This window comes from Rattus norvegicus, chromosome 11, assembly GCF_021556685.1.
Source record: "Rattus norvegicus strain SHRSP/BbbUtx chromosome 11, alternate assembly SHRSP_T2T, whole genome shotgun sequence".
Classification (NCBI taxonomy): Eukaryota; Metazoa; Chordata; class Mammalia; order Rodentia; family Muridae; genus Rattus; species Rattus norvegicus.
In genome coordinates, this window is record NC_141544.1 from 95,355,982 (window position 1) to 95,382,487 (window position 26,506).

General features: G+C 39.5%; 2 protein-coding genes across 9 annotated transcripts in view; both read left to right on the top strand.

The window, feature by feature from the left end:
- The window catches only part of LOC134481033 (immunoglobulin lambda-1 light chain-like), a 422,701-nt gene that overhangs the window by 166,631 nt on the left and 229,564 nt on the right, over positions 1–26,506 (top strand). Inside the window, exons 1-2 of one of the 7 annotated variants that reach the window (XM_087577383.1) lie at positions 23,487–23,572; positions 23,695–23,994. The exons of the other annotated variants lie outside the window; for them this stretch is intronic. Of the exons in view, the coding sequence (XP_087433509.1) occupies positions 23,527–23,572; positions 23,695–23,994 (346 nt within the window). The 5' untranslated portion in view covers positions 23,487–23,526. Of the gene's footprint in view, positions 1–23,486; positions 23,573–23,694; positions 23,995–26,506 lie in introns of those variants that run through there. 7 annotated transcript variants of the gene reach the window in all.
- The window catches only part of LOC148002700 (immunoglobulin lambda-1 light chain-like), a 404,510-nt gene that overhangs the window by 144,960 nt on the left and 233,044 nt on the right, over positions 1–26,506 (top strand). The gene's annotated exons all lie outside the window — the stretch shown is intronic.

Below are 26,506 nucleotides of genomic sequence, written 5' to 3' on the forward strand. Positions count from 1 at the left end.
ACTAGATTGTTGGTGGGAGGGCGGCAATGGGGGGAGGATGGGGAGGGGAACACCAATAAGGAAGGGGAGGGGGGAGGGGAATGTTTTCCCAGAAACCGGGAAAGGGAATAACACTCGAAATGTATAAAAGAAATACTCAAGTTAATAAAAAAAATGTAAATAAGAAATACTCAAGTTAATAAAGAAAAAAGAAAAGAAAAAAAATAAACATATCTACCATGTACCTGATTTTCATACTTACTTATCTCAAACATGATGCCTTCTTTCCTGTCCATTCTCCATTCTCCTACTCAGACAGCTATCCAGATGTACTTCTTCCTTTCCCTGGATGTTTTCTTTAAACCTCTAGTAAAATTATTTTCAAGCTTGAAAATAACCATTTAAGGATGGAGAGGGAGAATACAAGAAAATATGAATGGGATAGGGTGAATGGAATACGAGAGGGAATGGAAAACAAAAGTGTGGGAAGGAGAGGTACGGACAGGCAGACAGATAGACAGAAAAAAGACAAATTAAATGATTCCATTTAAATTTAAATTACTTTGGAAATAAGTGTGTTAATTGTGGTCACTGCATTGAGGATTTTTGGGGTTGTATCAGTGCGTTGATATATTATGTTTTAATTACTGTGTCTTCTGATTTCCAATCAGATTCTCTGGGTTATGCACATTTGTCTCCTAATCCCAAAACAATATATTCTGTCCTTATTTAGATTTTATTTCTTAGATAGGAAGGAAATGTGCATTTTTTCATAGATAGTTTTGGTGGGTATGGAATTGTAGGTTCACTATCATAGTTCTTTAGACTATGAAATATTTTGCTCCAAACTTATCCATAGGTATTTTAGATATTATTCTGGTAGATTTTCCTTTATGTTACCTGATTTCTTATCTTGCCAGTCTCCAATCACTTTCTTGCTTCTCTATCTTAGTATTCTAATTATTATATGCCATGAATTCCCTTTTGTAGTTATGTTCAGTTGCTGTTCTGCATGTGTATTTATCTGTATGGATGTGTAATTTATTGGTTTATAGACTATTGTGATTCTGATAAAGATATACTCTGTGCCATTAATTTGAGATCATTCTCCCTCATCATATTATAATGTATTTCCCTGTGTCCTCATTTTCTGTGTGTTCCTTTCCCATGTATGTGTGTGTGTGCATGCGCATGCACGCATGCATGTATGTATGTGTGTGTGTGTGTTTGATGTCTCATTCTTTCTTTCTTTTGTTTATTTGGGCTGGATCTTTTTTCATAACCATAAAACTTGATATTCTATATCTGCTTCATTCATTGAATTTGTAAGCTTTTTCCATGAGTATTCTAGTTGGGCTATTGAATTCTTTGATTCTATTTTCATTTTAGCTTGAGTTCCCTTTGATATGATATCCTGATTGAATTCTGTTCTCAGGTCTTAAATAGTTTTGGCACTTTTATACACCTATGGTTTTGTTTTCTACTTGACTTCACTTACCTATTTATTCATTCTTCTCTTTAAAAACATTTTAATTGAAATAAATTTTTCCTGAATTATATTCTGGAAGTATCTTCCCCCATTTCACCTCCTACAAGATTCTCTACATCCTCAAGGGCCTAAATCCACAATATTTACTGTTCTACGATTACAGATGAAACAAGCATCTGGTGAATAAATTGCATAAAATGAACTAAAGACAAAGGAGTATAGAACAAAACAAACAAGAAAAAGAGAACCAAAAGCTTGTGAAACCCATATAGCCCTGGGAACCCACATAGATCTCTAAAAAACATAAAATTGTGAACCTCAATATATAAGAAAAAGAACTTTAAAAACAAAAGAGCCTAGAATAGAATTATGGGAAGAAAAATCATCAAAAAATTACCACTGAGTTTCTTTTGTGTTGGCATCTACACCTTAGCAGTGTGATTTTCATGCCTAGTGATACTCGATTGAAGAAAAGTAGCTTTTTAAAGCAAACAGTTATCAAATGGAGACAGCTCCTCTGTTAGTAATGGGGGATTATGTCTACTTTCTTGCTCAGTGCTGGAACCCTAGATAGCTTAGACTTGTGCATACTGTCCGAGTATCTGCACTCATATAAGCATCAGTTCTAGTATGTCTAGAGGGCCTTGTTTCCATGGCGTCTTTTACTGTCCTTTCAGGTACCAGAGAAATGCAAATTACAACTATTCTGAAGACCTTACCTCACTCAGGCTGAGTAGGATCAATAACACAAGTGGCATGGCATGAAGCAGAGGTTATAGAGAAGGGAAATGTTTGTTCAAAGTTGACATTGTGGTGGTTAACTAGACAACTGGAATTAATCTACACCAAGATACCACTCTTAGGCATATTCAAAAAGGACTCTACATTGTATAATAAAGATACTTGCTTATCTAGTCCATCGATGCTGCATTCATAATAGCTAACATTAATAAAACAACTATATTTGCAGCAACTGATAATTGAATAATGAAAACATGACACATCAAAACAGTGGGATTTTTGAGCTATGAAATGGTAGGCAAATGGATCAAGCTAGAGAAAAATAATCCTCAATGAGTTAATCCAGACAACTAAGACACATTTTGTATGTTTTCTCTCATATTTGGATGTTATCATTTAAGCTTCTAATCTGTGTGCCAAAAAATAAATATCCATAGATCAGGAATGAGGAGACGGTTTCCTAAGGAAGGAGAAAGAAAAGAAAGACAGTGTCATGAAGAATAAAATTGAAACCTAGAACAGGAGGATCAAGTGGGTGAGAGAATGTGATAAATGAATAAAGAAGGTTTATGAAAAAAGATAACTTACAGTAAAGTTCACTTGAAAAGCTTTATGGAAACCCACTACCATAGAGATTTCCTAAAATTAATGTATATATGAAAGGAATCGAAATTGAGCCTCCATATGATTCAGCAGACAATGTCCCAACTAGATCATCCAGTGCCATCAAGTAGAATCTGTTGTTTCAAGAATTGCATATATTCTAATGAGTCATTAGTCAAAGACTTTCCCTGCAATCCCCAAATACCACAGAATAGTGCCAAGGCTCTTAATTGCTATCCACACCCTCGAATTGTCTATTGCTTATGAAACAGTCTCTGGGGTTGAGGATTTAGCTCAGTGGTAGAGCGCTTGCCTAGGAAGCACAAGACCCTGGGTTCAGTCCCCAGCTCCGGAAAAAAAAAAAAAAGAACCAAGAAAGAAAAAAAAGAAAACAGTTTCGAATGTCAATTAGCTGACGGATAACTAGAAGCTTCTCATGTAATTACTTGTATTCATGATGCTAAAATGTACTCTGTACCCTACCTGAGGAGCTAGGTAACTATCAGTATCTCTCAGATATAAATCCTGGAAATTACAAAACTGAACTTTTTCTAAAAGATAAATTAGTGCAATGGTGGAAAGGTTATAGAAATAACCAACCACTCTGATTGGAGTTAAGGATCACTCTATAAGATGAAATCCATATCTGACACTACTAAAGCAGCAAAGAAGCCGTGTCTTCCAGATTCAACAAAACTGATGTATGTGTCAAATCGCAGACTGACTGAGCTCATAAAAGGCCTGTACAGACTCAAAGAATACTGGTCCCAGCCTCAGGGAGAGGAAATCCCATTCCTAACCAAGAAAGTATGGAAAATTAATACTTATGAAAATCTGTGAAACAGTTGTCTCTTTTCTGATAGTGTATCTAAGAGACAGAGAACTGTGATGCACAAAGGGTACCTGTGATGGATTTGACCATATGTGAATCTCTAGTATATTATATGACAGATATTGGGGTTTGTACACACTGGAGACACACAAAATGGTGCCAAGCCCAGAGGTTTGCCAGCGTCCTACCCTTTGTCATAACACAGTACCAGATCATTCACTTCCTTATATATACACTCATTTGACACTAGTTGTGTCCCAATAGACATCTCTAGATAGTAACATGATATATCTTTTGCTGATTAAATGATGTATGCATATATGCTGGTACATTCCACCTTAAACTAGTTCTGCGCCCTAATGTGGTTTCCAGAGACTGCTTCTCAGGTAACTCATTTTGACTATTCAGTTCACAGTCCTCCAACCTCCAGGACAATACTCCACAGCTGGATCAGGAACAATTTATCCCACAAAGAAGAAAAGACCACCAAATCCTGAGTGCCTACTTCCTTTTCTCCAATTTGCACACTCTGAGGCCATAATATACACTCCTTCATAATCCTCACTCTTAAATTCTTTTCCAACAACAGGTAAGGCAGAAGAGATATAAGCCACATTCCAATAAAACCATACAAAGGACATGGAAAGGAGTCATGGGAAAGTGGGCTGCACTCACACTTTGTTACCCTGATGATTAAATCTATGCACACTACATTAAACTGGAAAAATTATACAGAGGCCTGAAAAAACTATAAAGTGGGAAATCATCTCTGGAAGGCAGTTCTTCCCCATCAAAATCTGCCTTTTGAGATGAGGGAGAAGTTCTTGGATAGGGAAATCTTTCTACAGAATTTTGAATGCTTCCAATACCTCTAAAAGGCAAAACAGATAAGATTTGCCTGCTACGTGAACAAGTGTGATTTTGTACAATGAGTGTAATTATCCAGACAAGACTAGGGGCTATTGTTCAGATTAGGGACTCAAACAAGTTTAGGAGAGCATCTTTCAGATATTGTGTACAGGTTACAAGAGGCACTAAACTGCCAGTTTCAACACGTTGGAATCAGTGAAGCTCCAGAAAAAGAACAGATTTTAGATGGAGCCACAACTGAGGTAGGGAAGATTTTTGCCTCAATCAAAATAGGAAAATTAAGGACTGAATAAATGCTACAAGGTATCTAGCAACTGTTTCCAAATGAGCAGTGGCCCCCAGGCCTCTTTAACACCTCACTTTAAGACAAATGAATCTTTGAGCCCAAAAACTGACTGCTGGAATGTCTAATACAGGATCAGTTTGCAAAACAGGGCCCAAACAAAACTAACAATGTCAAGTGGAAAAACATCTACATTGGATTACAATAAATGTAAAAAAGGAATTCAAATGGACTTCAGGTTGTAATTTTAAATCACTGAGGATGGACAGACTTTAAATTTCCAACAGTCAACACCCAGCCCTGAAATTAAGGGGAAACACAAAAATACTCTGACCATTACATGGGGACCCAGTGTCTTAGTTAGGGTTTTATGGCTGTGAGCAGAAACGATGATCAATGCAAGTTGTATAAAGGACATTTAATTGGGGCTGGCTTACAGGTTCACAGGCTCAGTCCATTATCATCAGGGCAGGAGCATGGCGGCATCCAGGCAGGAATGGTGCAGGAGGAGCTGACTTCTACATCTTCACCTGAAGGAAGCCAAGAACACACTGAGCATTCTCAGACAGCTAGGAGGAAGGTCTTCAAACCCATCCCCACAGTTGCACACTTCCTCCAACAAGGCCAGACTTTCTAATAGCGCCATTCCCTTGACCAAGCATATGCAAACTATCACATTCCAATCCCTGACCCCCAAAAGGCTTGTTCAAACACATGAGCCTATAGAGGCCATACCTAAACATAGTATAATAAAAAAGTACATTTATTCCTACTTCTAAAGTCCCCATAGTCTATAGCAGTAGCAACAATGTTAAAAGTCCAAAGTTCAAAGTCACTTCTGAGATCCATCCAATCACTAACCAGTAATCCCCGAATTAAGACAAGCAGCCAGCTGGGCAAACTCCAAACTCTGCCGTCTCCATGTCTGATGTCAAAGTGGTCTTCAGATCTTCAACTCCTTTTTCACATTTGGTCACTGCAACACACTTCTTTCTCCTGAGCTGGTTCCACTCCGGTAGCAGCTTTCCTCGATAGATAACCTGTGGCTCTGGCATCTTTAACATCTTTGGGTCTCCAAGGCAGGTTGTTTCAATGTCTTGGTCCTCCAAAGGGCTGGCTTCACTACTCCAGCACTTTCCTCTGTAGCACTCAGGTTGATCCACTTCACTGCCTCAGCTGTTCTTGGTGTTCATCCCAGGGTACTAGCATATCCAAAATATTGGGATCTTCCACTGTAACTAGGCTTCACCAGTAGCCTCTCACAGGCTCTCTTCACGGTGCCAAGCCTCAAATCCTTTGCATGACTCCTTCAGTCCTCGGCCATCAATTGCAACTGAGGCTGCACCTTCACCTATGGCCTTCTATGGCCTCTTACACTGTCCTGCCTCAGCTGCTCTTCATGATCCCTTCATGCCTTCAAACCAAATCCCTTCATAATTCAAACCTGGGTGACTCTTACACATTACCAAATACAGCTGCATGAAGTACAAACTTGGATATTTCTAGAACACAACTTCTTTGTGCTCTCAGAAAACACTTCCCAGAAGATTTCACCTCAGTGAGGCTGATCTCTTTCTTAGCTCCAGCTAGCCAGCATCAATTGTCCCAGGAGTCTCCTTCACCTCTTGGATATAAAACCAGAGCACTTGGCTGAAGTAGCCTAGTTCTGCTGCTTGCAGGAGCTTGAACAGAGCCCCTTGTTCTATTACATTATCACTAGCTTCCTCTTTTCTAACTCTTTCACTGCTTAACCTAGGCTGCCCTGGATCTTGCTCTGTAGCTTGACCTTGCACTCAGATATCTGCTTGTCTTTGCCTCTGAGGATTAAAGGTTTGTACTAAGTTGCCTGGAGCTAACTTGCCTGGGTGGGACCTTGCCCCAAGGTCATTTCGTCCTTAATTTAATTTAATATCTTTGAACACATGATTCAGTTCCAGTTCATTTCCTGGTGTCCTTTTAATACTTCAACCATATATTTTGGGTGTTTTTTCCTTTTGTAACTTCCCTTTTTTCATTAAAATGCTCTTCATAAAAGTGAATTTTAGTAACCACACAACAGAATTTACACAAGACTGTTTTGAGAGTTCCTTTTTCAAAGTAATTAATCTAAATCTCTTCACCTTAACTCTTTGGACAAGGGCAAAGAGCAGCCACATTTTCCCCCATAGTACCACAAAAACAGTATTTAGGCCACATACTAAAATTCTTCTTCACTGAACCATCTTGGGCCAGGTCCAAACAGTACAAATCACTCTTAGCAACAAAGTCTTCCGTATCCCTACTAGGATAGCCCATTGAGCCCCATTTAAGGCATTCCACTGCTTCTCAAACTCAAAGTCCCAAAATCCACATTCTTCCAAACAAAGGCATGATCAGGTCTATCACAGCCTATCCCCTCTTCCTGGTACAAACTTCTGTCTTAGTTAGGCTTTCATTGCTGTGAACAGACACTATGTATCAATGCAAGTTTTATAAAGGACATTTAATTTGGGCTGGCTTACAGGTTCACAGGTTCAGTCCATTATCGTCAAAGGCAGGAGCATGGCAGCATCCAGGCAGGCATGGTGCAGGAGTAGCTGAGTTCTACATCTTCACCTGAAGGAAGTTAGGAACAGAATAAGCATCCCCAGGCAGCTAGGAGGAGAGTCTCCAAGCCCACCCCTACAGTGACACACTTCCTCAACAAGGCCACAGCTTCTAATAGTGCCACTCCCTTGGTGAACCATCACACCCACCAAGTAAGAATGAGACACAAAATAGTTGTAACCATATTGGAGGCATATTGACATGGATGATGAAATCCATGCTTAAAGAAGGAGGAAGTTTCCATCTCCTGGAATCTCCACCTTGGTCCAATATTCAAGAGCATTGGTGGACAGTCACCATCTTGGCAATCCTCTTGACTGGTGATATGGGCAGACAAGTCAAGTCATGGATAATTGCTCCCATAATTTTGCTAGACCTCCCAAGTAATTTGTGAAGAACAGATACTTTGCATGATATAAATTCGGTGTTCACAAAAGAAATTAAGCTATTATCATGAAATGAAAAAGGGAATGAAAGGCTAATCCAAATCTAATGGATGCTGATAATAAGGAGCAGCCATTCCCCATAAATCTATCTTGGAACTTTAACATCCCAAATATGGTAGATCAGTGACCATTTGCATGGGGAAAATATCAGGCAACATATAGTTAGAGATGGGACGTATTGAACCATCTACTAGCACATTAAGTTTTCCAGTTTTTGTTATTATTGAAAACACCAGGTAAATTCAGATTTCTCCATGCTTTAAGAGCAATTAAGGCATCTATACAGACTATAAGAACTATAAACCTTAGCCTTTCTGCTCCCTTAGTCATTATCAATACCTATTACATAACTATTGACAAAGGACTTCTTTTTTCCATGCCTCTGCACCTTCATGGCAAACAGAGATAGATTTTCTCAACTCCAGCTGAGAACAATAAGCATCTAGATCTGAGATATCTCTGACGTGGGCTCCCACAGGGCAAAATCATTGTCCAACAATTTGTCAATTAACGTACGTGAGGCATTAAAAGCAATAGTAATGACTATTACATTGTTCCTTACAAACTTTCTAATTGGATATCTTAATGCAGTCCATTTCAAATGTTTGCTGTCAAAAATTTCAGAAGCCCTACTTGACAAAGGAATATAAAAAGCAGCTGAACAGATACAACGTCATGAGCCTTTTCTGTTTTCCTGGCACAGTATACATAGTAAGACAATAAAAGCATAAATGGTGCAATTTGAATTTGTAAGTTCCCAAATCTTTACTAACTATAGAGACCTTCATGGGAAACCTTTCCTTCCCGCTACCATTGGCTAATTAAGCCCTCTTTTTGCCCTTTTGCAAGGTGCAAAGAGAACCAAGGGACTATTGACTAATACAGAAGAACCTCAGAAAAGTACAAAAATGTACAATGCAAGCTTAAACCAGATTATTATGCATAGCTACATATCAAATAACAAGCTCCCATAGCTTCGGTTACTAATATGGGCTATCTACTGCCCTCCTGTCTATTGGATACATTTAGCATACTCCACTATACTTGTGCTTACCATGTTCATAGATGGTATCTTTGCATTAGCTCTCAGAATTCTTATGGCCCTCAGTTACATTGGGAAAAGACCTGGTTCAAATTGAACATCTTATATTCCAGGACCTATCAGCTTGTAATTTCTCCTTTAATTCCACAATGCAAACCTTTCTTTGAGTTTCCATAGTCACATTGATAATAGTTATCCAGAGAACAAAGTTTTATCTATCTTGCCACAAATGTTAAACTTATGTATTGGATTTTGCAGTGCCATCCCCATCTTGGATGCAGCTTCAGTTTTCACATATGCATCCAAGCAAATTCAGCAATGTTTTACACTTAATAGGATACAATACACAAGCGTACACTACATCCTTTGATGGATCAGTGCAGCTTGGTAAATTTCTAAACATCCTGAAATCCACTTGTTTGGGACAATCAGGAACCTCCCATTATTTTTAGAATCAGTATGCTGCTAATATGGGAAAATCATCACCCATTCTCCATTAAAATCCTCCTTTAATCCTCCTCCATGAAGAGCCTATAGATAATCAATAGAAGTTGAAGTTTTGTTTGTGTATTAAAATAAGGAACAGGAAAACCATTTGAGTATCTGGCTGACACATCAATCCTTACAGATTGATAGACTGAAAAATAGAGAGACTGCAAATGAAAAAAAATAACTTGTAACTGAAAGAGGGGGAAAAGACTCATCCCAGAGAGATAATATGCACTGGATATGTATGAAGTCCAGATCCTAAAGGCAAAAAAATCACTAGCATGGTTAACCTACACTAGCCCCTTCCCTGCCTGTCCTCCATTCCTTGGGGAATCATTAACCCTTTGTAACTCAGGCCTAAAACATGTCCCCAGAAGCATTTAAGATGAAACCTTAAACCCTATACCTGCTTATTAGTGCTTTTATTAGTGATAATTCTCAGGGGTACACTCACTCTTTGTTGTGAGCCACAGTTAGAGCCCCTCCATTTCTGATGCTGGTTCCTTGGGACTTTTGAGCACCGAATATCTACAGTCACAACTCTTATGTAGATGAGTGCCACTCAGCAGGTAATTCATCTATGTCTTATCCTTGTTGTGGTTCTTTCCACCTTGAGTTCAATTTGGTTGGGTTTGCCTCCAAGAGGATGCTTGTCCCCACCACCCCAGTATGATTTTTATATCCTAGCCAAGTTGATCACAGGAGATTTTAAAATGAATACAGATAGAATATCAAGGAGGCCAGTCCCTAAAGTATTGAAGTCTACAACCTAGGCTGATGGGACAGGGGAAAACCTATTCAGGAATAGTCCATCGCTATTATCAATGGCATCTTTCCTATACAGTATTTAAATGCTTCCACAATACTCATTACAATCTCTCATCCAGAAATCTGCTATTCATGTGATGATTACAATCCCTACTGAGGAGTTGAGATAGCTAAACTGAATGATACCACAATTCCAAGGGTGTTTATGCACTCCAAACACTTACAAGTGGCTCTGCTCCTAGCCTTCTAAGGTCAAACATTCATGGATATGTCTAAATGTGAACTCCCCCCGTACCTTCTGCAGGATGCAATGTCTGAACAAGGGTGGCCACCCTGATCAGTTTGAGGCTTATCATGGTCCTGTTTAGATTTCAAAATCTTTGTGGTGATGCAGGAAGCTAATATTTATGACTACACGTATGAAGGAAATAATCCACAGCCTTTCGGAGGGCTTCCATTCTCTCAAAAGAAATCATTGTGGACCTGCCATGAACATTACCTATACAGATTCTGGCCATGTTCTTTTTCCTGTCATGTTTGTCAGACAATGCATGTTCTCTTAATTCTTCTGAGGTAAACTAGTCCCTTTCTTCAATATGAAATCCTTATTATGCCAACACCTCATTAATATAATAGCACCATCTACACATATGGCTTCCTGTCAATGCTAGAGAAGAATGGCAGGAGTTTTCCTTTCAATAACATCACCAATATATTAAAAGATATAAAAGAGATTTTGCTATATCAACCATAACAGCAGCTATAGTTTTGGGTTGATTGCCATAGCAGCAACAGCCACTGCTTCGATATCCCTGAAAAATTCTCTAAAAACATCAGCAGCGGGGCTGGGGATTTAGCTCAGTGGTAGAGCGCTTACCTAGGAAGCGAAAGGCCCTGGGTTCGGTCCCCAGCTCCGAAAAAAAGAACCAAAAAAAAAAACATCAGCAGCCTTAAACAGGATGCAGGATGCCAAAGGCAAGAACAAAAGCTTTTGACACCCAACTCCAGGTTAATCTACGCCTCCAAGTAGAACTGCTTAACTTCCATCATTAAGACAGTATTATACAGGATGAGGTAAATGGTCTCTGGGAATTAGCTCAGGTAACATGCAACCCCCAATATAACTCTACTTGTCCCTCTCAATACCAAACATATCCTTACTACTCCTCAGTCCTAAAGCTCAAAGACAATACCTTATTAGATTATGGAATCCTATGTCCTTTACTCACCCTTTAACAAGTGTTACACCATGAAATAACACAAAATCAATGCAACAAGGTTATAGGGTTATGGGGATCCCACACCTGCTTTGTCACAGGGCTCCCCCTTTCAGGGAGGAATGACATGGGAAGTTAACCACACTTATTCCACTCCATTACCAGGTGGATGTCAGGTTGTAGAGATGCCTCAGAACACCCCTAGTGGTTGGAGAAGTACAATTTCAGGCATGAGACAGCCAGAACTGGCTCAGGGATACCCGGGTCTGAGGTGAGGCCTGAGCCATCTGGTTCTCAGGCTCTTGGGCATCCAGGAACCTCTGGAAGCCAGAAAAGAGCTGAAGATGGAGGGGGGGGGCTGTGAGCTGTATCTATCACAATGTCAGGGGGGAAAAGAGAGGAGCTCTGGCTGCTCCCACAGGGAGAGTCTTTGCCTTGATGGCAGTTGGCTTGAGCTTTGCTTAGTGGTAGTCCTGGCTGGGAGTGCAGAGAGGCCTTCTACATGAGATTAGATGGTGGCTGTATAGGCAAAGGCCTTCTCCTTGGCTCCCTATGGTGGATTCTTGTGAAAAGAGGCAGTCCATGGTTTTAAGGCATTTATTGCCATGGCAGAAAGTGGATGAGTAAAACCATACCCTACTTCTCAGGGTGGGCCAGAGGTTAAATACTTTTTGCAGAGAGCAGTCTCTGGGAAGGAAATCTTATTGGCTAAGTCTCCATACCTTTAGGTCTACCATCACTTCAGGGTCACTAGGGTTTCTAGTCTTACCTCAACCAGGAACCAGGATGCCTTTCACAGTCCCTCATAAAGGTATGACTGATATGACACATTTCTTTAAAATCTGATGAATGTGGTCTCACATGAAAAAGTTGTTATATATGGATAGGTGCTGCAATCTGGAAGATCATATCCCAAATAAAAAAAAATAAAAAACCCCAGGAGGAGTAGAAGGCAGGAAATAATCAAACTCAGAGCTGAAATCAACCAAGTAGAAACAAAAAGGACCATAGAAAGAATCAACAGAACCAAAAGTTGGTTCATTAAGAAAATCAATAAGATAGATAAACCCTTAGCCAGACTAACGAGAGGACCCAGAGAGTGTGTCCAAATTAACAAAATCAGAACTGAAAAGGGAGACATAACTACAGATTCAGAGGAAATTAAAAAATCATCAGATCTTACTATAAAAGCCTATATTCAACAAAACTTGAAAATCTGCAGGAAATGGACAATTTCCTAGACAGATACCAGGTACCGAAGTTGAATCAGGAACAGATAAACCAGTTAAACAACCCCATAACTCCTAAGGAAATAGAAGCAGTCATTAAAGGTCTCCCAACCAAAAAGAGCCCAGGTCCAGAAGGGTTTAGTGCAGAATTCTATCAAACCTTCATAGAAGACCTCATACCAATATTATTCAAACTATTCCACAAAATTGAAACAGATGGAGCACTACCGAATTCCGTCTATGAAGCCACAATTATTCTTATACCTAAACCACACAAAGACCAAACAAAAAAAGAGAATTTCAGACCAATTTCCCTTATGAATATCGATGCAAAAATACACAATAAAATTCTGGCAAACCGAATCCAAGAGCACATCAAAACAATCATCCACCATGATCAAGTAGGCTTCATCCCAGGCATGCAGGGATGGTTTAATATATGGAAAACCATCAACTAGATCCATCATATAAACAAACTGAAAGAACAAAACCACATGATCATTTCATTAGATGCTGAGAAAGCATTTGACAAAATTCAACACCCCTTCATGATAAAAGTCCTGGAAAGAATAGGAATTCAAGGCCCATACCTAAACATAGTAAAAGCCATATACAGCAAACCAGTTGCTAACATTAAACTAAATGGAGAGAATCTTGAGGCAATCCCACTAAAATCAGGGACTAGACAAGGCTGCCCACTCTCTCCCTACTTATTCAATATAGTTCTTCAAGTTCTAGCCAGAGCAATCAGAAAACAAAAGGAGGTCAAGGGGATACAGATTGGAAAAGAAGAAGTCAAAATATCACTATTTGCAGATGATATGATAGTATATTTAAGTGATCCCAAAAGTTCCACCAGAGAACTACTAAAGCTGATAAACAACTTCAGCAAAGTGGCTGGGTATAAAATTAACTCAAATAAATCAGTAGCCTTCGTCTATACAAAAGACAAACAAGCCGAGAAAGAAATTAGGGAAACAACACCCTTCATAATAGACCCAAATAATATAAAGTACCTCGGTGTGACTTTAACCAAGCAAGTAAAAGATCTGTACAATAAGAACTTCAAGACTCTGAAGAAAGAAATTGAAGAAGACCTCAGAAGATGGAAAGATCTCCCATGCTCATGGATTGGCAGGATTACTATAGTAAAAATGGCCATTCTACCAAAAGCGATCTACAGATTCAATGCAATCCCCATCAAATACCAATCCAATTCCTCAAAGAGTTAGACAGAACAATTTGCAAATTCATCTGGAATAACAAAAAACCCAGGATAGCTAAAACTATCCTCAACAATAAAAGGACTTCAGGGGGAATCACTATCCCTGAACTAAGCAGTATTACAGAGCAATAGTGATAAAAACTGCATGGTATTGTTACAGAGACAGACAGATAGACCAATGGAACAGAATTGAAGACCCAGAAATGAACCCACACACCTATGGGCACCTCATTTCCGACAAAGGTGCCAAAACCATCAAAGGGAAAAAAGATAGCATTTTCAGCTAATGGTGCTTGTTCAACTGGAGGTCAACATTAGAAGAATGCAGATGGATCGATGCTTATCACCCTGTACAAAGCTTGAGTCCAAATGGATCAAGGACCTCCACGTCAAACCAGATACACTCAAACTAATAGAAGAAAAACTAGGGAAGCATCTGGAACACATGGGCACTGGAAAAAATTTCCTGAACAAAACACCAATGGCTTATGCTCTAAGATCAAGAATCGACAAATGGGATCTCATGAAACTGCAAAGCTTCTGTGAGGCAAAGGACACTGTGGTTAGGACAAAACGGCAACCAACAGATTGGGAAAAGATCTTTACCAATCCTACAACAGATAGAGGCCTTATATCCAAAATATACAAAGAACTCAAGAAGTTAGACCGCAGGGAGACAAATAACCCTATTAAAAATGGGGTTCAGAGCTAAACAAAGAATTCACAGGTGAGGAATGCCGAATGGCTGAGAAAAACCTAAAGAAATGTTCAACATCTTTAGTCATAATGGAAATGCAAATCAAAACAACCCTGAGATTTCACCTCACACCAGTGACAATGGCTAAGATCAAAAACTCAGGTGACAGCAGATGCTGGTGAGGATGCGGAGAAAGAGGAACACTCCTCCATTGTGGTGGGATTGCAGACTGGTACAACCATTCTGGAAATCAGTCTTGAGGTTCCTCAGAAAATTGGACATTGAACTGCCTGAGGATCCAGCTGTACCTCTCCTGGGCATATACCCAAAAGATGCCTCAACATATAAAAGAGACACGTGCTCCACTATGTTCATCGCAGCCTTATTTATAATAGCCAGAAGCTGGAAAGAACCCAGATGCCCTTCAACAGAGGAATGGATACAGAAAATGTGGTACATCTACACAATGGAATATTACCCAGCTATCAAAAACAATGACTTTATGAAATTCGTAGGCAAATGGTTGGAACTGGAAAATATCATCCTGAGTGAGCTAACCCAATCACAGAAAAACTCACATGGTATGCACTCATTGATAAGTGGCTATTAGCCCAAATGCTTGAATTACCGTAGATGCCTAGAACAAATGAAACTCAAGACGGATGATCAAAATGTGAATGCTTCACTCCGTCTTTAAAAGGGGAACAAGAATACCCTTGGCAGGGAATAGAGAGGCAAAGAATAAAACAGACACAGAAGGAACACCCATTCAGAGCCTGCCCCACATGTGGCCCATGCATATACAGCCATCCAATTAGACAAGATGGATGAAGCAAAGAAGTGCAGGCAGACAGGAGCCGGATGTAGATCTCTCCCGAGAGACACAGCCAGAATACAGCAAACACAGAGGCGAATGCCAACAGCAAACCACTGAATTGAGAATAGGACCCCCGCTGAAGGAATCAGAGAAAGAACTGGAAGAGCTTGAAGGGGCTTGAGACTCCATATGTACAACAATGCCAAGCAACCAGAGCTTCCAGGGACTAAGCCACTACCTAAAGACTATACATGACTGACCCTGGACTCTGACCTCATAGGTAGCAATGAATATCCTAGTAAGAGCACCAGTGGAAGGGGAAGCCCTGGGTCCTGCTAAGACTGAACCCCCGGTGAACTAGATTGTTGGGGGGGAGGGCGGCATGGGGGGGAGGATGGGGAGGGGAACACCCATAATGAAGGGGGGGAGGGGGATGTTTGTCCGGAAACCAGGAAAGGGAATAACACTCGAAATGTATATAAAAAATACTCAAGTTAAAAAAAAAAAAAAAAAGAACACCCGAGTCTCTAGTGTACTAGATGACATATAACGGGGTCTAGACACCATGGAAACAGACAAAATGGTGCCAAGCTTAGGGATTTGCCCGCTTACAGCCCTTCGTCTGCAGACATACTGACAGAAGAGGCAGTTTCTCATGTACTCTCTCATGACGCTCAGTTTGCATGCCATTCCGGTCCACTGGATGACAGAAGGATATGTCCTTATCATTATGTGTGTGTGCTGCCAAACTTCCACATTAAACTAGATCTGAACCCTGATGCCGGACTCTGGAGTTGTCTACCTGTGCAATTCTATGTAACTCTGCCAACCTAAATCTCAGAACCTAAGACAACCATGCAAACCTGTCTTCATAAAAATCTGTATGCATCAGTTACTGGCCCGACTTTGCCACTGGCCTGAAATATTTTTCCAACAGAAAATACATTTCATGTATGTTTGCTTGTTTCCTAGTTTGTGAGATAACTTTTTTGCTTCGGTTTGCCACATTGTCTTATTGACTTTTTTTTTATTTCTGTGTTTTGTAAAGAGATTAGTAGTTAGATAGATGGGTGGGTAGATAGGTACTTATTAGACAGAACTTTCAGATACAGAGATGGGGGAAGAATTTTAATTCAGGTAGACATTTGGGGATAAATGCAAGAAGTTATGGCAAACAGGAAACATGAAAAAAATTAAATTATATTCTATTCTTTCAAGCTGGCTTTTTCCTGCTATATAAAGATTGCTCCTTTTTACACAGTGTCCCAGATATCCCTCATGTTCTATGACAGGAAATATATATGTTATGTGGTTGAAATAATTAAGCCAACCTTCTTCAGGACCTGAAATTACATTTTCCATGACTTTTAATCTATTGGTGAGGTTGTTTGACACCCTGAGTTTTTAATTCCTAGTTTTGCATCATTTTCTGTTTTATTAGTGATTTTACTTCTTTGTTTAAATCAAATTTTTACATCCCTAATTGTTTCCATTATGATTTTAAAGAGTTTTTGTTTTCATAGTCTTCATTAAAGCATTTAACACATCCTCTTCACGGTCTTTGAAACTATCATAATTGATCGTCCTTATTTTTGGCTCAGCTAGTTTTTTAGGCCTTCCTCAATAGAAAACTTTTATTCTTCAGGCAGTGTATTGTCTTTGTTGTTTATGTTTCTATTTTAATGCTTGTAGCAATTCATCTGCAATTAAGATGATTGAAATGTTTCTGGGTGTATATATTTGGTCTCATCTTATATCTTTCCTTACATCTTGATATGTTAGTATTCTGGTCTTTGTTGGCCAGTCTAAGTTATAGTAAAGTGTGACAGTTGCTGGATCCCTTATGCTCAGTCAAGGATGCTTCTCTGTTACTGAGTTGTTCTTCAGGACAGAAGAAAGTCACATCATTATAGATAGGCTGGAAAAATAGGCTGAAACCGGCAGCTGACTGGAACTATGAAGAACTTGGATCTGCACAAGGAAGTTGAGTCTCAATGTGATGCTGGTATCCTGACTAGAGGAGATCAACAGCCAGCTGCTATAGGACTAAGGGTAAGTCTGGATATACTGAAATGCAAAATAGGAATGATGGAAAAGATTTCTTCTTGAGTTTCAACCAAGCATGGCAGATTTGCATCCCTCATGGAGAAATGTTCTGTGGACCAGTGGAATCACAAAGGATTGGGGATAACCTAGAAAAATCATGTGAAAAAGTCTGCCAGGAGTAACTAGTGGGACTCTGGTGATAAACTATTGAATTAAGATCCCAACTTACCTTCTTACTTTCGTGGAAACAATCAATCAGTTCTCCCAGGAGTATTCAAAACTACAGAGATGTAGACAAGAAACTGAAGTAATTTCAGAAGCCCCTTTTGCCACACATGATGTCACATTCCCAAAGATTTCACAAGGCTACAAAATAATTGTAACCAATTGATACCGGCACTTCCTTTTTGTTTTAGGACCTTGTAGATGAGTGTGCAAAATGAATATTTAACTACCAATTTTAATAATGACAACCAGCTAATTCTGAGGCACTGATTCATTTTTTGACCACAAAGCATGTTAAAGGGTCTACATTTCACAGAACTGCCTAAGAAATTTTTAATGAAGGCACTGAATAGTGAAATCTGAAATCCAGTTGATTTTTCATTGTTCTTCATGTAAAAATTGGATTTTCACATTTATTTTATGGTCGTATTTATATCTTGCTTATGGAATATTCATTGTCTGTCTAATGTCCAACTGACCTCAACATATTCTGGACGTGAGCTGCAGGTATCTGGTACTTAACAATATGTTCTGATTCATATGTTACAAAGACAGGGGCCTCTCTCTACTTCTGACAGAATAGAGGAGATTGGATATGCGTTGGAACGAGCAACCCCTTCGCACAGCCCTCTAAGTTGGGTCCTTTCAAACTCTATGGAAGCATATATAGCTTTTCCTACATAATAAATGTTAATTAATGTCAACAGACTGTATCCTTGAGAGAATGACAGAGCACAAAGATCCCCACTCATCTGTGAACATAAACTGGAGTATCTTCATCATGGGCTGTATACTCACTGTCACCTCTGACTTTCACACATTTAGAGAAATACTGGAAAAGCTTAACCACACTGCTTGGCCAAAGCAGTTCTCATGCTTGCACTGACACTGAAATTATTACAGGTGATGCTGTTTGTTTAGGAACCTGACAATGATCGTTCCAATGTCCTAAAATTTCTGGCCTGGCATCCTTTGAAAACTAGCTTTTCCCAAAAAGTGATCATGTGATATTTATCCTTTGTGGCTTGGAGGAGTGGAAACAGAAACAATGCAATAAGAATCAGCAGGTTTAAGGGAAGCTCTGTCACACACTGTAACCTTGCTTTCTCCCTCAGTGGCCCAAATTCCACCTGCGCCCATATCTAAAGATACCATTATTTGAATTATGCACTTGTATCCTACTGATGACTAGAATATGACATAGCTGATGTTTATAGGATAGTGTTAGTATAGTTGCTTAAATTTACAAATAGCCAGCATAAATTGATGAGGTTAAAATTTTTGGACTACTCTCTTGCTTACAAATGAACTAATTTTATCGATTATTGCCATTTTTAACAGAACAAACTAGTGAAAAGTGATAAGCATGACATGGTGTTTCATGCATAATATGCCAGTACTCATGAGTCTGAGTATTGACTGTTTAGACAGCTAGAGTGAAAATCTTGTTTCATTCATGTTTCAACTTGCCAACCAGAGTGTCAGTTTCCCATGTACAAATCTCAGTCTGACAAATAGAATGTCAGGGAGGTTTTGGGAGATAAAATTTATTCAATCCCTACTCAAAATAAAAGTCTTATTTTAAATAGCTTTTAATATCTCTTATGATGGGGTCCATCTAAATGAGGTCTTATAAAAACAAATACCATAAAATGTTATATGCAGAAGCATTAAGTGTTGCAGAGTGGTTGGTTTCCGTCCAAACTTATTGTGGGTAACTATACACGGCATTTCAACTGAATTCTATTTCGATTGAATTTCAGGCACAGATCATATAGAATATGTAGTAAAATTGTATACACATTCATATATACATATGTATATACTTACATGTACATGTATGTATATATGTATGTGTTTATTCATATAGGTATATGTGTATGAGTATACATGTGAATATGTGTGTAGGTACATTTATATATGTTTGTAAGAAACTGTGGAATAAGAAGGTGGAAAGATTCTATCATCCGGTTGTTACTTGCTAATTCTGTATTTCATCTTGGTTGCTCTTAACTCCAATTAAACAGTCATCTGGGCCACATTTTCTTGGCCCAGAGGCTGGGACACTCTCCATGCTTTCTAGCTTATGATGGACTCTGTATCTACTCTGTCCACATCAAGCATGGTGGATCTCTCCTTCTCTCTCTTCCTGGTCCCAAGCCTGGAAAATCCTAAAATTCTGCCTCTATCTGCCATTGCCAGCTATCGACTGGTGGCATCTTTATTTACCAATCAGAACCAACTAGGGGCAGGTTCCCAGAAGCTATTTGAAGACACTCTCCTGCAAGCAGTTTTTGGGTAACATAATTAGCATTCATAATACAAGCAGCTACAGTACTGGAAGATATTTTATTCATTACAAAACTATAGCAGTAAATGTCAACACACATACAAACCCTTTGGTCTACACTATTGACCTTCTTGTAAATATGCTTGGGCAATACTGGAGAAAAGCATGTGGAAGTAATCTGATTTAATTAAGACTCACTCATGCCCGGGGCTGCTTTGGTGACTAGTACCTGATAATAGATAGTCCAGAATCCTAGGGAGAAACCAAATACTAATGTTTGACCAAAGCAACACTGCAATAAAATAACTTTTAAAGGCATTTTGCTATACTCATAGATCCATTTCTTGCACTTCTATTATCACAGAAGCATTCTCCTGCAGAATATGGGACGAAATGCAGAGATTGGGAGCAAGGTAATAAACAGAGAGTATCAGAGATGTTGGAACACTCAACCCTAAAGGAGATATCTCAGTCAAATCCTTCCACCACAGTTCAAAAACCTCTGACAGAATAGAGGTAAAGACTGTAGGGTCCACAGCGTTAGAGGACACAAGGAATCAAGGCCTTCTAGACACAATTGGAAATGTGACAGGATGTACATAAGATCCTACATCTGAAGGGAGATGTGGACACTATTTCCACCAATAATCCAGAAAATATCTCCTATTTATAGCAATTTCCTAATACGGTATTAACTATGACCTAGAGTGTATCTTGGTATATAAATCATATTTAAAGGAAGGCTCCATGTCCAGAAGTAAATCACCAACATGAAATAAGCTTAAAAGCATCTTTGCAGGTCTTTTGTCTTAGGATGTTTATCTGGTTTTAAGTTTTTATGAGATTTCTGGGTATATCCAAATGGCAGCGTGTCTGCACCTGTATGCATTTCTTGTGCTTTTTCTTCAGATCTTGTTCTTATTCGGTTATCGTTTCCTGCTTCATTTCATTTCTGCTTTATCTAAATGTATTTTCTTTTACTTTAATTATTCTTTGTCTAATGATAAACAAGAATGGTGTGGATCAAGATATGAAGGGAATAGAGAAAGAAAAAAAAGGAAATATTGTAGAGGCAGAGAGAAAGGCAATTCATTTTCCCATCTCAGAGAATGAAATGGCATAATCTTAGGAGAAGAGCCATGACTGATTTATCTGATTACACTAAGGCTAGTATGATATAGATGACATCAGTACAAAGAATACGATACTTTCAAGAGTCTCCTAGGACTGGCCCGGGTGATGTGGCAAATATATTAATGACAGTAATACTTCAATAAAGCTAGGGGAAACCCATAACACAAGTACTTTAAATTTTGATTCCTTAAGCTATGGTTCTGAAACACATTGTCCTCTCACTTTGCTCCACTGACTTACTGTTGCAGTGCTGTGGATGGGACTCATGAGCTACTATTGTTTTCTTCAAATTCCGAGTTCCAACCATGGCCATGTAGCAAATACCAGGCCATTTTTCTTCCAGATTCACACCAGCCTACCCTCAGTTGCCATTCACAGCTCAAGGGTGCAAGATCCAGGGGTGAGGTGAGTAAAAGACTCAGAAAAAGAGTACCCTCACGGTGAATCTCTCCCAGAGTCTTTAAGTTGGGATTATTTCATCTGCTCCTCTCTCCCCATAATCTTACCACTTTCTTAATGGTACTGTTTACCATGTTATATGGCACAATATCAGCTCAGGTTCTCCAGGGTGAAGTCACATTCTACCCTGCTCAATCAGAGACCAAACCCATAATCCCCATATTGCCAGTGAATGTGGGGGATGACTGAGGTTCCTACCATGTCCCTGTAGAGAAGTATTACTTAGTGTGGAAGGCGGCTATGGAATGGGACTTATGTCAGGGCTAATTTCAAGATTTTTTTCTAGTTGTAGGTTGGTTACATAAGCTTGAATGGAGGTCATTTTGAATCCTAAAGGAGAGACCCCAAGTTATACGACTGAACTGTTGATAGTTGTTTAAGGAATTTTCAAGTTCATTTTATAGCATTAAAAACAAAAAGAATTGAATGACTTGGTAAAACAAACCAACCTGTGGAGGTGAAAATATCAGCTTTACTTTTTCAGGATGAGAAAAGACTGAAAATGTGTTAAGCACATGCTGGATTGGGTACTTTACAGTGTCCCGTGAGTGCACCCCTTTCATTATCATTTCTTTGTTGATAGATATCAACTAAGGCCCTTGTGCCTTTAGCTATTTTCCCACATGAATTTTCTAGAAAAAGGAAACAAAGGGCTCTGGAAGCTTGCTTTAACTTTCGTTGCCTATCTATGTTTCTTTAACCCTGTTCAATTCTTTCCCTGGAAGAAAATATTTTATCCCCAAATGTTTCTGAAGAATGCTCATGCCCATTAGAGGGCAGTGCTGATCTGGTCTTGAGATGACAGAGCACCTAGCAAGTCCAAATCATTCAGAAATCACTACTTTCTTCCACACACTTGCACAAGTATCAGTGCCATGGAGGGCTACACTTTGTTCTTTCCTGCTCCTTGCTCTCATAGGCCACGTGAGTAGTAAACACACAACTAGACTTCATAATTCCTCCTTAATTCTGAAGGAGAATTGGACAGAAGATATACATTTTGCAACAAAAGCATGTACTATTTTCATGGACAGTACTTACATACCATTGAAAATACTCAAAAAATAAATATTTTTAATTGTAAGAATGTAGTCTTGGGATATAAATGTTGATATCTTCCTCTCTATTGATAGGTTCCCACAGTGCTAAATATACTCAACTGTTAGACAGAGGCATCCTTTAGGATGAAGATTTTACCAGCTATGTTTACACCATTTCTTCAGAACTAATATCTAGAAAGCAGATGATAAGCTATATATTGACCATGTTAGTAGTGGGTGTGTGGGTGTGGGTGTGGATGTGGGTGTGCGAGTTTGCAAACACATAAATGAGTCTGGGTACTTGAGGAGGCCAGAAAAGGACATCTAAGTCTCTCTAGCTATAATTACAAGATGCTGGATGCTCTGAGCTGTCTGAGAAGGATACTAAGAACGAAACTCATGTCCTCTGCAGAAACAGCAAGCATTCTTATATGCTGAGACTCACTCTTAACTCCAATCATCTACTAAATTCTTACCTCTAAATGACCAAAATTATAACCTCCAGACTCCTACAGTAAAATAAGACTATACCTCTCAAACCAGGTATTGATTCCTTATGTAAAAGTGAAATGAGTTACCCATTTTTATATGATATTTACAAAATTATGTTAAGGAATAATTGATGTTTCAATCACAATACTGGTAGGGGTCATGTAAGTTCCTAAGTGTTCTCACTATTGCCAAAGGGAGACCTAGTATTCAAATACCAGACAACAGGACAAAGTTGCACTGAGACGTGATGGCTAAGGACTTCCTTATGCCCCAGTCCTCTGCTGTTTTGCATTCATTTTCACATTTTTATGGCCTGCCATTTGGTGGAGACCACATTACCCCCATTTTTAGCTTCACAATTTCTCAGTGAGTCCCAGATTGAAATAAAGGAGTAATTTGTACATCCACAGGAAGACTGTATTTGCATAGAGCCAGCATCCATGTAGAATCTCAGAGACATATAAGAAGGGCTGCCTAGCTATAGCTTGTTCATTGTACTTAGGAAGCAAAATCTGAGTGTTTTCACCATGACCTGGACTCTACTATTCCTTGCCTTCCTTCATCACTTAACAGGTGAATGGGTTTAAGGAATTATTGGACTGGAATTGTTTGTTGCTTGGGATGTTTGGCCCCTAGTTTTTTCTGTGGATGGAATGACCTTGTTCTAACTGATTTTTATTATTTTCTTCTTATAGGGTCATGTGCCCAGGTTGTGCTTACTCAGCCAAAATCTGTGTCTACGTCTCTAGAAAGCACAGTCAAACTGTCTTGCAAACTCAACTCTGGTAACATTGGAAGCTACTATATGCACTGGTACCAGCAGCATGAGGGAAGATCTCCCACCAATATGATTTATAGGGATGATAAGAGACCAGATGGAGTTCCTGATAGGTTCTCTGGCTCCATTGACAGCTCTTCCAACTCAGCCTTCCTGACAATCAATAATGTGCAGACTGAAGATGAAGCTATCTACTTCTGTCATTCTTATGATAGTAGTATTAATCACAATGATGCAAACCATGGAGGAAGTAAGACAAAATCTCCCCAGAGCACCAGCTGTGAAATCTATTCTGAAAAGAACTATTGCTGTTTCATGTCTTCAGTAAAAGTACTATAACTGGCAATTTGTGTCAGACTTCTTTGCACATCTGAGGTCTGTAGCATCTCATCATCTTTGACCATGAGTCATTTGCATATTTTCCCTCCATTGTGGTATCACTAACTTTCTATAGTGCTAAATGTATCTGCAATATGGGAAACAACACCGTTGGGAAAATCAACTCAGGTAATAAATAAGCTACTAAGAACACTGTGGTTTTGACTCTTATTGGAACCACTGTGATTCAAGCCCCTACCAAAATGGGGTTGTGTACCAGGATGGAATTAATGGATTCCTGCTTCTATGTGCCTAGACATCAAGGCAACCATTTTGACTTGAAATTGAATGACAATGTTTCTGATCTCTGCATAAATAATGCTGTACGCAGCTATAGCTTGACATTGTAAGAGGCCAGAAAAGGCTGCAGGCAAAGACATAACCTCAGTTGGAATTGATAGCCCAGTATTAAAGGGGTCATAAAAAGAATCTGAGTATTAACCCCATGAAGAGAGCCAATAAGAGACTATTTATGAAGCCTAGTTGCAGCAGAAGACCCCAGTATATTGGAGATGCCTGTACTGTGGACTTACAATGAAGAATAGCAGAAGCAGTGGAGTGAAGCCTACCAAAGTCTTGAATGAAGTTAGAGCTGGAGAAGTGAACCAAGTCCTTTGAAAGAGTCCAGAAGACCCTGTGTGGATTCCAAACATTGGAAAAGGAAGCTGTGAAGCTATAATTGCCATGGAGACCTCAAGATGTTAGAGGTGAATGAGACCATGGATACTTACTGAGGAAAGCTGATAACAGGGAGTATAATGAGTCCAAGAGAAAGAAGTTTTTTAGAGTCGTCAGAGCAGAAAGAAGTTTGAAGATGTGAAGTGTTCTTTGACACTAGAAATGAAAATGCAGAGTTAGGAGTTGGCACACATTAGACTTTTGGTCTGCTTTTGTTCAGTATTTTCTCACTGTGACATTTTGTAATTGTAAAGTACATCCTGGGGTTCTGAAGGTATGTGATTTGATTTTTGACAGTTAAGTGATTAAATAAATCTCAGAAGAGAATCCGAACTTCAGACCTTTATCATTGTTGAGAATTTGAAGACTAAGGGGACTTTTGAACTTGGACTAAAAGTATTTTGCATTGTGCTATTGCTAAGTAGGACCCAGTAGATTGATGGGCTTGAAGAAGCCTATGGGGGGCCAGGGAGTAGAGTGTGGTAGTTCAAATGTGCTTAGCCCAGGGAGTGGCACAATTAGAAGGTATTACCTAGCTAGAGGAAGTGTGTCACTGTGGGCTTTGATACCCTTTTACAATTAACTAAAATCCAGTCTCCTGCCTGCCTTAAGATCAAGATGTAGAACTTTCAGCCCATTAGGCTCCATCACTGCCTGGACAGTATGATGTTTCCCACATTAATGATAATGGACCGAACCTCTGAACCTATAGGCCAATCCCTGTTAAATGTTCTCCTTTATAGGAGATCCCTTGGTCATGGTGTCTCTTATCAATGGAAACCCAAAATAAGACAGGGGATTGCCCTGACTCTGTTGTCTGCCTCTGAATCGTAACTGGTTGGCATTGTCTGGCCAAGTGGAGAAGTGAACCAAGCCTTTTGAAAGAGTCCAGCAGATCCTGTGTGGATCCCAGACACTGGAAAAGGGATGTGTGGAAAGGGGATGGAATATGTGCCCAGTGCTCCAATGACTGGAGGTGCTATGATGTGTTGTTTACACAGAAGGAGATTCCCTCTTCTAAGTGGCATAAATATGAGGTTTTATTTCCCTAGGTATCTGTCCCTAACTCCTAAGTGAAACTTTAGCAATGAATTCAAGTGTCTATTTTGGTGAGAGGGTCATATTCTAGTGAGAACAAAGCCTGGGTTATCCAACTGTATAAAAGACCCAACTGTGGACCATAATGAATATTTAAGGCTGCACTTGCATACATTTAAATGTTAAAATCCACATACAGAGGGTATGAAAATGTGTAATAAAGCTTTTCCATCCCATGAATTATTCTTGATTTCTAAAGCTCTGAAGGGCAGAGCCTGGAATAATGAAAGGTGACAAAGAGTGCTCAGTGAAAGAGCCAAAGAAAAATCACAAATTCTGTATTATTAAAAATTCTATCGACACTCGAAATGTATATAAGGGCTGCCGCTGCAGAGAGCCCCTGGGCAGCACCCCACGAGCGAACCTGAGCCTCGGGACCACAGGTAAGACCAAATTTTCTGCTGCAAGAAAGCTGCCTGGTGAGCTTGGGACACACGGAAGCAGAATTTCTCTAGGACCGGGCCCGTTCTGTGTTTACCGGAAGTCCCACACCCGCGGATCCCGGCCCGCAGCAGCTCTCTGCTCCCAGACCCGGTGAGAGAGAGACCCAACCGCCTGGTCAGGTGGGCACTCCT